The 12768-nt window shown below is 42.5% G+C and overlaps 3 protein-coding genes and 1 long non-coding RNA gene across 4 annotated transcripts; 3 read left to right on the top strand and 1 right to left on the bottom strand.

Moving 5' to 3' along the window:
- Window positions 1-269: 269 nt before the first annotated feature.
- LOC129767587 (cytosolic Fe-S cluster assembly factor NUBP1 homolog) lies at window positions 270-1408 on the bottom strand. The gene has a single exon (XM_055768631.1). It carries the CDS (start codon window positions 1279-1281, stop codon window positions 337-339), a length of 945 nt encoding a protein of 314 aa, XP_055624606.1. The 5' UTR covers window positions 1282-1408; the 3' UTR covers window positions 270-336.
- Window positions 1409-1441: 33 nt separating this feature from the next.
- Window positions 1442-2448, top strand: LOC129767588 (uncharacterized). The gene is made up of 4 exons (XR_008741544.1): window positions 1442-1589; window positions 1651-1913; window positions 1967-2087; window positions 2149-2448. It is a non-coding gene; the product is annotated as an uncharacterized LOC129767588 (long non-coding RNA).
- Window positions 2449-6745: 4297 nt separating this feature from the next.
- LOC129765627 (uncharacterized) lies at window positions 6746-10614 on the top strand. The gene is made up of 2 exons (XM_055766039.1): window positions 6746-9312; window positions 9369-10614. Exons 1-2 carry the CDS (start codon window positions 6746-6748, stop codon window positions 10612-10614), a joined length of 3813 nt encoding a protein of 1270 aa, XP_055622014.1.
- Window positions 10615-11301: 687 nt separating this feature from the next.
- LOC129765626 (uncharacterized) lies at window positions 11302-12237 on the top strand. Its single transcript, XM_055766038.1, has one exon. The coding sequence runs from the start codon at window positions 11302-11304 to the stop codon at window positions 12235-12237; it is 936 nt and encodes a 311-aa protein (XP_055622013.1).
- The last annotated feature ends 531 nt before the right edge of the window (window positions 12238-12768 follow it).

Raw genomic sequence — 12768 nt, 5'->3', positions numbered from 1 at the left:
TTCTATTTGGATCTTTTGTTTGTTTTCGTGTCACAATTCATCGATTTTCATCGTTCGCTTAAGGGTTCTCTACTTAAAACGCGTGGAAACGAATAATCAAGACTAGTCGCATCGTTATGGAAAGCACTGTAGTTTGGTTTTGAACGCCGAGTCTTATCGATGATACACATATCGATAACACTCGATTAAGCCCCACAAAGAAAATTCAAAGACAGAAATATCAGGACTTCTAGCGTTCGGATATCTTTCAGACAGCAAAATGTACCCAGTCTAAGATCTCTGTTTTAATAAGAATAACCAAACAGCGTACATAATACTAAACGTATGCAAACTCATTCACTTCTCAAAAAAGTCCTGCACTTTAACCACAATCTGATGCAGCGCAACAACGGTCGGACTCTTGGAATGCTCGGTAATGAAATCCTTGCCCTCGTCGCAGCACTTTGCCAAGCGAGGATCTAACGGCAACTTCCCCAAATAAGTCGCCTCCATTTCAGTGCACATTTTTTCCGCCCCACCCGTTCTCGCGGGGAATATGTCCGATTCAGTGGTGCACTTGGGGCATACAAACACCGACATATTCTCCACCACACCCACAACGGGGATTCCCATCTTTTTGCAGAATGTGAACTCTTTGCGTACATCAAGCAGTGCAACTTCCTGCGGTGTGGTGACCAGCACTGCACCCCAGCTGCCGTCCGTTTCCTTGAGGAAGGTGGTCGCGGACAAGTGCTCGTCCGATGTACCCGGCGGTGTGTCCAGTATCAAGTAATCCAGCTGACCCCAGTCTACCTCGGTCAGAAACTGACGAATCATTCCATTCTTCTTTGGTCCACGCCAAATGATTGCATCATCTGGGCTTCCCAGTAGGAAACCAATTGACATAAGACTAAGGTTGTCCTCGACGAATACCGGGGACCAGCCAGATCCAGACTGATGTACCTGCTCACCTTGTACTCCGAGAACGCGAGGCTGTGAGGGTCCACATATATCGATATCCAACACCCCATAGTTCTGGTCCGGATTGAGCTGAGCCATCGCTCGGCTTAGCAGTGCTGTGACGGTGCTTTTCCCCACGCCACCCTTTCCAGAGAGCACCAGAATCTTATTGCGCACTTCGTGCAGCTTTTCCTTCACAAGTGCTATCGAAGGGTCGGGACCTTTTGGTCCGGTCGCGCAAATCTGCTGATTTGGACAGCCCGCACAGGCTGACACTTTACCTGCGTCGGCACTCTGCGTTCCCGGACAGTGCTCCGGCGCATCCGTTGGCTTGTCACTCATTTCCGGTGTGATTATTGTGCAAACAAATAAAATTGAGACGAAATTTATGACAAAAGGATTAGTCGACACAGAATGCAGTCGAATTTTGCGTGGTATGATGTAAATATTATGAAGTGCACAGCTGATTGTAGCTGTCACTCGGGAGCTATACTACTTTTCACCAAGGTGCTATACTATAGGTGGACCGCAATGTCAAAATTGCTGTTCGGCCATTGCTCGTGAAAAAACAAATTTGTTTACAAAACATATCATATCTTTTGGTGACAAATGCATTCGTCGGCAAAATAGCTGCTCGCGCTTTACTGTAGGTAGGTAATTTTCTGGATTTTTTCGTATAACAATTTCTCATAATTGCTTCTACTTTTTCAGATATCTACAATCAGCGGTCGAATTAAAAACAGTGCAGAAGGATGTTTTGAGTATGTTTTAGCTTCTAGCCGCGCAATCAATGCTTTTTTTCCAAGCAAGATGTACTTCTGTTTGGATCCTATCGGCGGGGAAAAAAGTACTTACGGCGACGGTGACAAGAAATAGCGCTGATTGCGAGATTACCAGATCCAGAAGATCCGGAAGGGCTGTTACAAGTAATTGGTTTTGCTAGAGCAAAAGGAGGTTGACAATGATTGCAACAGGTTCGTGTTTATTTTTCAAATTAGTGGACTTTTGTGTTGCTAATATATTACAGGTGAAATAAACTGTTGGAATCACGACTATCGATCACGCCAGAAGATCCGGAAAGAGTTGTTGAAAGTAATTGGTTTTGCTCAAATGCTAGAGCACAAGGAGGTTGACGATGATTGCAACAGGTTCGTGTTTACTTTTTGAATTAATTTTACTTTTGTGTTGCTAATTTTCCATATATTACAGGAAAATAATCAGTAGCAGCTGGTATGGCTTCTTCACATGGTTGTTTCCGCATCCTTTTACTGCACAATAATACGGCATCTGAAGAAAATAAGATATTCACAATATAATTTTGGCATGATAGAGAACCGCGAGATGAACGATTATCTGTGGAGGAGTTGGACAACAGATTTCTTAGACTTATAGCACTTTAATCACACTCACAAGCTCTTCAAATCCTCACTGTCCCCCAAAACTATTGAATAATATGTAATATAAATACCTTATTGCAGCTCTAGTACACTATTTTTCACGAATATATATTTGCTTATTTCTTTCTTCAGTTGTTTTTCTCACCGAGTTGATATGAAACCATAACGACACAACCAAACAAAAAGTAAACAATGCAGAAAGCTACGTCTCGCAACTCGTCTCACGTATTGTCATGAAAGTGTCAAGAACGAAACACCTATAGTTTAGCATCTTGCTTTTCACGAGAGTTTTTCATTTCGTGGGTTCTAACCACACTCAGAAAAATAATTAAAACAATCACATTTGAATTTTTAACACTCCTACACTTAGAAAAATCCCCAGTCGAAAACTACCAAATACATTTGGTAATTCAAAATTAGTAGAATGTACAAATTTTTTGTACATATTGTTAACAAACCCGCATCCCTACAAGAGTTTAGTACATTTTACTCGATAACATTTGTAAACCTGAATAATGTCATCTGAAAACTGGTGAGAAAAACGCGTATTAACCATTTTCATTGTTGCCATAATGCAATACGGAAATATAATATGGATATAATTCTGAGACGTGCATTTTCAGCGGGAAAATGTAGCCGATATTGGGCTTACGAATATGGTTCTGCTTGACATACGTGTTTATTAGTACGGTCGAAAATGACTATAGATTGGTATTATTTACCAAAAAATTCGTTATATTTACTAAATATTACTCTCAGTGTATACTCGCGCATTGGTCTGTCAGACCGAGAAATCAATAATTCGTTCATTTCTCAGAAAATATCAACACTACGACTTTGCGATTCTCTCTAGCTTCGTTATTCGTCGTTCGTCATCGTTTAGCGTGTCGCATGTGTTGGTGCAAAGGGGACATGTGCCACTTTTTTAACACTTTCGGTCTAACACACCGACGCGAGTATAGGTGTAACTTTTTCGGATTAGTGCCTTTTTTCATATTCTAGAATATTGTTGAATGAAATGTATAAATTAATGTTAGTGGCGTGGAATATTTATAGAATATAATACCTAAGATCATTACCGGACTATTCTTTTTTGATTTCAGTCCCTTTTGTAAATGGATTGAACGGATCCATATATTAACTATTCCTCGATATATTCGTCGTTAGATTCATACGTTCAAAAGCAAAATATAAATGTTTGACTTTCGTATAGTTATTCGCTAAATATAATGGACATACATATACACACTTGTGAAAGACTTTCACTTGTGGAAGAATTGTAAACAGTAAACTATAAACTACTCGGAGGCTTATGGTAATTTTTAACAATTACAGTTTCGGGGATATTTTTTTATAATGAACAATATCGACAAGAAAACAAGAAAAAGAAAATATAAAAAGAAGAATACACAGACAAAGAATATTAGAAATATGCAAACTTTATATTCCAGAACCTTTATCATCTGGTAATTATCTAGAAGGTCGTTATACATTCTTCTCTTAGATAAAAGACCCGAAAAACATGCGACAACTGCATGAAATGTGAAAATATGTTTGTTTCGAGCATGGAGTTATGCTATGTTCTTATTCTTACTCCAATGAAACCACAATCGATTAATACGTTTTTATTTTATTTTATAATTCTTTATACTTGCATGAATTATATTCAGTTGCTTACTTTTAATTAATAAAAGTGAAAAATTCAAATTTCGATATTTGTGTTGGAGTATCAAAAATTACTCTGTTTTGAGGAGGCTGAATTAGATGACTATTAAAATATAATAAAGACGAAGAAAACATTCTTTTCGGAGTTTTTTCATTCAATCATACCATCTTCTTCAAATAAATGCCAATAAAGCCTGAAAAATACACAATGGCAACATTACAGAGAAGTTCAATTTTGGGTCTGTGACACCGTGCGTGAGTATACGTGCTACGATTTTGCACGCGAGTACAGGAGGGTTAAGAAACCAAAACAATGCGTAAGAGGTTGTCCACATACCACGTGAACAATTTTAGGGAGGAGGAGTGGAATGGTAAGCGAATGCGAGACATCTCTTTTCCCTTCTTTTGAAAGTCGAAAACAAGCTTTCGGAACATTCTATTCAGATAAAATTATAGTGTCATATGAGAATTAAAAGGTTTGCTATCTGTTTTTAGGATAATGGTTTTTATTTCTCTACAAATGGCGAATGTATCTGCTAATGTATGAAATTTAGCTCAAACTCATAATCGTACGCTGGTTGAAATCTCTACTCGATTTCGAAGGCGTTGGCCTTCCTAATAGTTGGCATTTCCTAATTCCATCTTTATTATGGTATCCCTTGTTCATTGCAACTATCTTTAGCTGCTTAGCCTTATCTACGAGTTTTTTGGTGTATTCAGAAGGTATATTTATAATTTTTTTCATTAAGTGGTTTTTAAAATCGTTATTTTTAGAAATTTAATGGTTTCTAAATTTCCTACACAGGTAACTTCCTTAGTTTTTTAATGGGATTGATGTGCGAACTTCATATGTCTTGAGCTCTGGGTCATTGTCTTGGCAAAACATGAATCCTCGATTCCATCTCATTTTGTTCACACTTTGCTACATACTACACCTTTAGGATGTTCAAGTAAACATTCTGATCCATTACACCATCGATAGAAACCGAATTAAGCGAACAAAAAGTTTGTTATGTGCCTAGGAAGGGCAGCTTGAGTGCCCGAGCACAGAGGGACAAACCGTTTCTCAGCAAAAAATGATTATTCCAAACAGTATGAAACACATCAAAGTTGACTGGTAAGATGTTATTTCCATAGATGGGTCCAAATTTGATATTTTTGACTCCAATGGTTATCGTTTCGTATGGAGGAAGCTAACGTTGAATTAAACGTAAAAAAATCCAAAAGCAGTGTTTAAACATGGTGATGGTGGAGGGATGATATGAGGGTGCATGTTTGAGGAATTTGGTTTTCATCGATGGTGTATTGGATCAAATGTTTACTCGATCATACTGAAGGAAAATATGAAGCAAAGTGCCAACAAAATGGTATAGAATTGAGGATGCAAGTTTTGCCAAAACAGAGCTCAAGACACATGAAGTTCGCACATGATTACATTACAATTACTCAAAACTTATTGATATTCCTCCACAACTTCCGACGTCAATCCCAGTAAAAAACTAAGAAAGTTATCTGTGTAGGAAATTTAGAAACCATTAAATTTCTAAAAATAACGATTTTAAAAACCACTTAATGAAAAAAAGGAAAATATGCCTTCCGAAAACACAAAAAAAAAAAATTCGTGGATGAGACTAAAGACACTAAACAATAGTTGCAATCAACAAGGGATACCATAATAATGATGGAATTAGGAAATGCCAACTATTAGGAAGGCCAATGCCTTCGAAATCGAATAGAGATTTCAACCAGCGTGCGATTATGAGTTTGAGTTAATTTCCATACATTAGCACATACATTCGCCATTTTTAGAAAAATAATGATGATGATGGTCCCACCTCTTTCCCCTACAAAGGCTTGAGCGGGACGAGTTATCTTATTGATAATAATTGAGTTACTGAGTTTATTACATCATACTAACCAGTGAGCTGTTTGAGCTGATCATCATCATTATTTCATTATTTCATAAAACGAGGAAATTATTGTCTTTTGAGTGTATGTGTGTCCGTGATTTTTCTTGCCAAGACTATGGTGATTGTTGAGGGCAGAAATTTATTATCCTAATTTGAAATTATAAAATACCTAAAATGAATTGTATCCTAAATGAATTTGTCGTAGAATTAATTGTAGTGTAGGAAAATTGTTTGCTATAAAACGTAATCCATCAACGTAACGTAATAGTTCGCGTCAATCTACTTCCTATCACTGTTTGCACGCATACATATGCAAATAACAATTATAAAAAAATAGAATCCATTGTATCGATCACTCAGTCTGAATAAAACTATCGTAGCAGCAGGATATACCAAAATCGAATTTCTTCAGTTTTCCGAAGGTTTTACAACCACGTTTTCCTTGTCGGAGTGCCCGCGTACAGTTTCGTGCCTAGTTGAACAACATTTTTTCGCTCGAGCTTCTGGGAAGCTACTTCAACCTCAACTCTCGTCGCATGCTGTCAACATATGGTGCCGAAACCCGGGAGGAATTCCCACTCGTCGTTCGAAGAAGCATATCGTTCCGGATCTTCAGCCGTCGGTGAAATCGCACGTTGGATCTCGTCACTCTCGTTGGCCGATAGGCTGCTCCAAATCTCTCGTCGCACGTGCTCTGCAAGTCACCAGGAAGAAAAACTCCGGAAGGTTCGCTGGATCTGAACCTGTTTCGTAAGTTGAGGTTACGATCACCACGTGGACTTCGTAAGTGAGTCATCGAAATTGGTGGGTACTCTCAATCTACACTATATGAAGATGAGTTCGAACAAAAAATCATTTATTCGGAAGTCTGTTCAACTGAAAAATCTGCATCGTAAACGGGAGAACTTACTTGGGTCTGCTTTACTTATCCAGAAGTTCAATGAAACGTTCGAGGCTACTCAAGTTAATCAAGTACCGATTCGTATTGAAAGGTTAGATCATTTGTGGGATAAATTCAAGGACACGGAGGATGATATTGAAGCGTTAGAGGATCAGGAGGACGGGTTCTCGGAGACTCGTCAGGAGTTTCAAAATTTATACTTTGAGCTGAAAGCATCTTTGGTTAGCAAGCTACCGCGCCCTGCTGCTGCACACCCATCTTCTCCCGATCTACCTCCACCATCTCGAAGTGTACCACATACTACCCAATCCATTTCAGTGAAGCTTCCAGAAATAAAAATCCCTGAATTCGGAGGCAAATCGGATGAATGGGTCGAGTTCCGTGATTTGTTTAAATCTCTGGTGCACACCAATACACAATTGTCGTCAGTTCAGAAGCTTCACTACTTGCGCAGCTCATTGCAAGGTGAAGCATCTCGTTTGATCTCGTCGTTGGCGATCACTGCAGATAATTACCCCGTCGTATGGAAAACGATCTGCGACCGGTATGAAAACAGAAATTTTCTCGTGAAGCAGCATATGTCAGCGATTTTGAAGGTTCCCAACGTAAAAAGGAAATCAGCTTCAGCCCTCGCCGAGTTGGCTGATGAGTTTAATCGACATGTGAGCATTTTAGACAAATTGGAAGCGCCCGAAGCGCATTGGAATTCATTCGTAGTGGAGCGATTGAGTAGTTTGCTCGACGATAATTCGTTGATGGAATGGGAAGGACAGTGTGACGAAAATGCCGTCCCACAGTATAAAGACCTGTTGAGCTTCATTTTGAAACGATCACGCACACTTCAGATGTGTAAGCCAAACTTAAGTCAACCAGTGACAAGTTCCATCAAGCCCAACCGTGGCAAATCTTCCTCTCACGTTGTTTCTGAGCGTGTGGTAAAGTGTCCCAACTGTAAACAGCCTCACGCAATCTCTCAGTGTGAGTCATTTTTGAATCTATCTCCGAAAACTCGATTGGACTTTGTCAAGAAGCATCAACTTTGCATTAACTGTCTGCGTGGAGGTCATTTGGCTAAAGACTGTCGCAGTAGCTTGTGTCGGACCTGTGCAAAGAGACACCACAGCTTACTACACCTTCCTCCCGTTACATCCGTTCCGAGCGTAGTAGACGAAGAGGCTTCTACATCCACTACTTGCATAGCAGTTGGTTCAGCAGATAACATCGTCCCACATGCGGGAAACTTGTTTCCGAGATCGGTAGCACCATCGGTGGTGCACTCACATAACTCACCACAGGCAAATGGGTCGTCGTCGGTAGTTGTATCGTTTCCGCATTCGCGCGCCGTTAATAGCCCCTCTCTCTCGTCGTCGGTTTATCCGTCTGAATCTAATGAACCACTTCCTTCTTGCTCTTACGATAGCACGATGTTGCCCAATTCGATAGCCAAACCTCGAGAAACAATGGTGTTTTTATCCACTGCGTTAGTACGAGTACAGGACGCCAATGGTATTGGCCACTATGCCAGAGCCTTGCTCGACAGTGGGTCGCAATCCAACTTCATATCGGAGTCATTATGTCAGAAGTTGGGATTGAAACGCACTCGCATCAATATACCCGTAAGCGGAATTGGTCAAGCAACAGTCAGTGTACGTTATAGTGTGCAGGTTGCTCTCGCTTCTCGATTCGGAAAATTCGTACAGGATATAGATTGTTTAGTGCTCCCGAAACTAACTGTGAGTCTTCCTAGTTGCCATGTTGATATCTCGCGGTGGAACATTCCACGAAATTTACCATTGGCGGACCCAAAGTTCAATATTAGCCATGGAGTGGATTTGATTGTTGGGGCCGAACTTTTCTTCATGCTGATAGAATCCCATCAAATGATTTTGGCTGATAATTATCCTACGTTGCAGAAAACTTTGCTTGGTTACGTCGTATGCGGCAAGTATTCAACAAACATGGTCAAGACGGTGGCATGCCATGTGGCCACTGAAGCTGATTTAAACGTTCAACTCGAGAAGATGTGGGAAGTAGAGAACTTTGACGTTGGCAAGTCTCTCACCCCAGCTGAACAGGATGTCGAAAACCACTTTCTGCAAACCGTGTCACGCGATACTGAGGGACGATACATTGTTCGCTTGCCCTTCCGGGAATCGATGGCTCCCCTGTTGGGTGACGCCTTCGACCAAGCAGTTCGACGTTTGCTGCTTATGGTGAAGCGGTTTGTTCGGGACAAGGATCTGCAAGACGCCTACGTAAAATTCATGGACGAGTACGAACGATTAGGGCACATGGAAGTTGGTTCACGCGACGCGGGCCCACAATATTTCCTTCCCCACCATGCTGTTCATCGTCCGGAAAGCAGTACAACAAAAACTCGAATTGTCTACGATGCTAGCAGCAAGGGAACCGGTGCTCTTTCCCTCAACGACGTCCTTCACACTGGTCCCACGGTCCAGCCACCACTGCTATCCACCGTGTTGAATTTCCGGATGCCGCAGTACGTCTTCACTGCGGATGCGGAAAAAATGTTCCGCCAAATGTGGGTTCATCCAGAAGATCGCGATATTTGAAGATCGTCTGGCGACGCGATCCCTCGTTGCCACTACAAGTGTACCAGCTGAAGACGGTGACCTATGGACTTGCGTGTTCACCGTACCAAGCCGCTCGAGTACTCATCAAGCTCGCCGAAGATGAGGGACAAAACTACCCGCTCGCTGTGGAAATTGTGAGGAGTCGTTTCTATGTTGACGATGTTCTCGCTGGGAGTGACAGCCTCGAAGAAGCCACCGAAATTTGTCGCCAACTACGGGAGCTACTCGATCTAGGAGGATTTTCGCTCAGAAAATGGAGTAGCAATAACCAAGCCGTCCTAAGACACGTCCCCACTGACCTGTGGGAAAGTGCGCCTCAGATGGAATTATGTCGTTCGACGGTGACTGCTCTAGGTCTTCTATGGAGTCCACAAAGCGATTGTTTCGGCTTTAAGGTCCCGCAACTAGCAGACTTGCGAATTGTGACCAAACGCATTGTTGTGTCTGAGACTGCTCAACTGTTTGACCCTCTAGGTCTGCTTGGCTCAATAGTGATTAGCGCTAGAATGTTCGTCCAACAACTTTGGGCCAAAAACATCTCATGGGACGAAGAACTTTCTCCAAAAGACAGTGAGTGGTGGATGGAATTTCGAAAAGAGCTGGGCCTCCTCAAACAGCTTGATATTCCTCGTCGTGTTCTATCAAATCCAGACCGCAACTACCAGCTCCACTGTTTTTGTGACGCCTCTGAAAAGGGCTATGGCTGCTGTGTTTATGTCGTTGGTCCTGATGGAGAGGAGCATCTTACCAGCCATCTTTTGGTTACCAAGGCTCGAGTTGCCCCATTGCGCGGATTGTCGGTGCCACGTCTCGAGCTCTGTGCAGCGGTGGTTGGAAGTCAATTGGTGAACAAATTACGAAATGAGACGGACTTCTCGGGACCAGTTACCTTTTGGACAGATTCGACAGTAGTGCTGTATTGGCTTCGTGCTCCGCCGTCCAATTGGAAAGTGTTTACCTCTAACCGTATCGCCGAGGTGCAACGACTCACCAAGGGTTCCGAATGGCGACATGTTCCAACGGAACACAACCCAGCTGATCGCATTTCACGTGGGATACGCCCTAGTCAATTAAGGGAAGATATCCTATGGTGGTATGGGCCACCATTTCTCAAGCATCCGGTTACCTGCTGGCCTGAAACACTGCCTAACTCTACGCCCTCTCGGATCTCGGAAGTAAATTCCGAAGCACGCCAAATTGTCGCATGAGGCTGCCTGGAGGTCGATGATTCTATTATCTCCAAATTTTCCGACCTGGGGAAGCTCTTGAGAACAGTCGCATGGTGCAAGCGATTCTCTTACAATATACGAAGGGAGGCTAAGGAACGTACCATTGGCAGACTGACTCCAGCAGAAATCGAAGGGGCTCTCAAATCACTTATTCGCTTGGCACAGGTAACTACTTTTTCCAGTGAAATAAATCAATTAACTACTAAAAATCAGGATTTCAAACGTGATGTCGTCAGTGATTCTAAATCGCCTCTTAAGAATCTCAATATTTTCCTCGATGACAATGGGTTACTTCGCCTGGATGGTCGTTTGGCAAACATGGATGGTCCATATGATACAAAGTTCCCCTTGTTGCTCCCGGCAAAACATCATTTGAGCTGGTTAATTGCTCGATCATTGCATCTACGTACTGCGCACTCAGGGCCATCACTACTGCTTTCAACGATACGGCAACGATTCTGGCCTTTACGGGGGAGGCAATTAGTGCGTCGAATCGTTAGAACATGTATTACTTGCTTTCGTTGCTCACCTCCTCCTGGCACACAAAAAATGGCACCACTCCCAGCGGTGCGAGTTACTCCTGCTCGAGTGTTTTCGAAGGTGGGATTGGATTATTGTGGGCCATTTAACGTTCGTCCGTTGTATGGGAGAGGGGCTAGCGTCAAGATGTATGTCGCCGTGTTCGTTTGCCTGTCGGTGAAAGCGGTTCACGTCGAAATCGTCCCCGACTTGTCGTCCGCCGCATGCATTAACGCGATAAAACGGTTTGTTGCTCGACGTGGACGGTTAATCGAGCTCCGGTGCGACAATGCAACAGCTTTCGTCGGGGCCGATCGCGAGATGCGTGAACTTCAAAACCGTTACAGGCAGCAGTTCCAAACCGATAAATGGGATAGATACTGCCTCGACTCTGGAATCACCTTTAACTTTATCCCAGCTCGGTCACCACACTTCGGGGGGTTGTGGGAGGCTGGGGTTAAATCTTTCAAGCATCATTTTCGACGGATTTTTGGAAATTCGTCATATACGATAGACGAGCTAACAACTGCTGCCACTCACATCGAAAGCATCCTCAACTCCCGGCCTCTCACTCCCCTTACAGACCACCCCAACGACCTCTCCGTATTGACGCCCGGCCATTTTCTCATAGGGGAACCGATGTTTTCCATTCTCGAGCCCGATGAGTCCAACGTCACTATAACCAAAACGTCTCGTTTGCAGGAAATGCGTTGTGCTGTTCAAAACTTCTGGAAATGCTGGTCCAGAGACTATCTGACCCGCTTACACCAGCGCTCGAAGTGGAGGGGCGCTACCAAGAACATCAAACCTGGTGACGTCGTTCTTCTCAAACAGCCCAACTTTCCTCCATTCGCATGGCCTCTTGGGAGGATCATCGAAGCTGTCGTCGGATCTGATGGATTGGTACGCGTTGTCCTTGTGCGAACCAGTCGTGGTCTCTTCAAGCGAGCAATCACAGAAGTGAGTGTGTTACCAATCGACACGGTGGAGGACGTCAACGAGGAAACCCGTACTAGCGACGAAGACCAAGCTGCCAATGAAACCCAGGTCGTCGAGGATGGCACATCGAAGCATCGAGAATAGTTGAACCCGATTGGTTCAACGCGGCCCGGTCTGTTGAGGGCAGAAATTTATTACCCTAATTTGAAATTATAAAATACCTAAAATGAATTGTATCCTAAATGAATTTGTCGTAGAATTAATTGTAGTGTAGGAAATTTGTTTGCTATAAAACGTAATCCATCAACGTAACGTAATAGTTCGCGTCAATCTACTTCCTATCACTGTTTGCACGCATACATATGCAAATAACAATTATAAAAAAATAGAATCCATTGTATCGATCACTCAGTCTGAATAAAACTATCGTAGCAGCAGGATATACCAAAATCAAATTTCTTCAGTTTTCCAAAGGTTTTACAACCACGTTTTCCTTGTCGGAGTGCCCGCGTACAGTTTCGTGCCTAGTTGAACAACATTTTTTCGCTCGAGCTTCTGGGAAGCTACTTCAACCTCAACTCTCGTCGCATGCTGTCAACAGTGATGATGGTATTTTTTTTTGCTTTTATATATATCTTAGTTATTCAATTAAATTTAAAAACTAATTGTGAAGTC

The sequence above is a fragment of the Toxorhynchites rutilus genome, chromosome 2, assembly GCF_029784135.1.
Source record: "Toxorhynchites rutilus septentrionalis strain SRP chromosome 2, ASM2978413v1, whole genome shotgun sequence".
Lineage (NCBI taxonomy): Eukaryota > Metazoa > Arthropoda > Insecta > Diptera > Culicidae > Toxorhynchites > Toxorhynchites rutilus.
Note: the sequence above shows the minus strand (reverse complement) of the source record. Positions and strands in the feature narration are given on the sequence as shown.

Bases quoted from the DNA above. Each gene is read 5' to 3' on its own strand.
- LOC129765626 (XM_055766038.1), top strand. From the start codon at position 11,302: ATGTATGTCGCCGTGTTCGTTTGCCTGTCGGTGAAAGCGGTTCACGTC.
- LOC129767587 (XM_055768631.1), bottom strand. From the start codon at position 1,281: ATGAGTGACAAGCCAACGGATGCGCCGGAGCACTGTCCGGGAACGCAG.
- LOC129765627 (XM_055766039.1), top strand. From the start codon at position 6,746: ATGAGTTCGAACAAAAAATCATTTATTCGGAAGTCTGTTCAACTGAAA. The intron at 9,313-9,368 runs GTACGTCTTCAC...GGGTTCATCCAG, and splicing joins TTGAATTTCCGGATGCCGCA to AAGATCGCGATATTTGAAGA.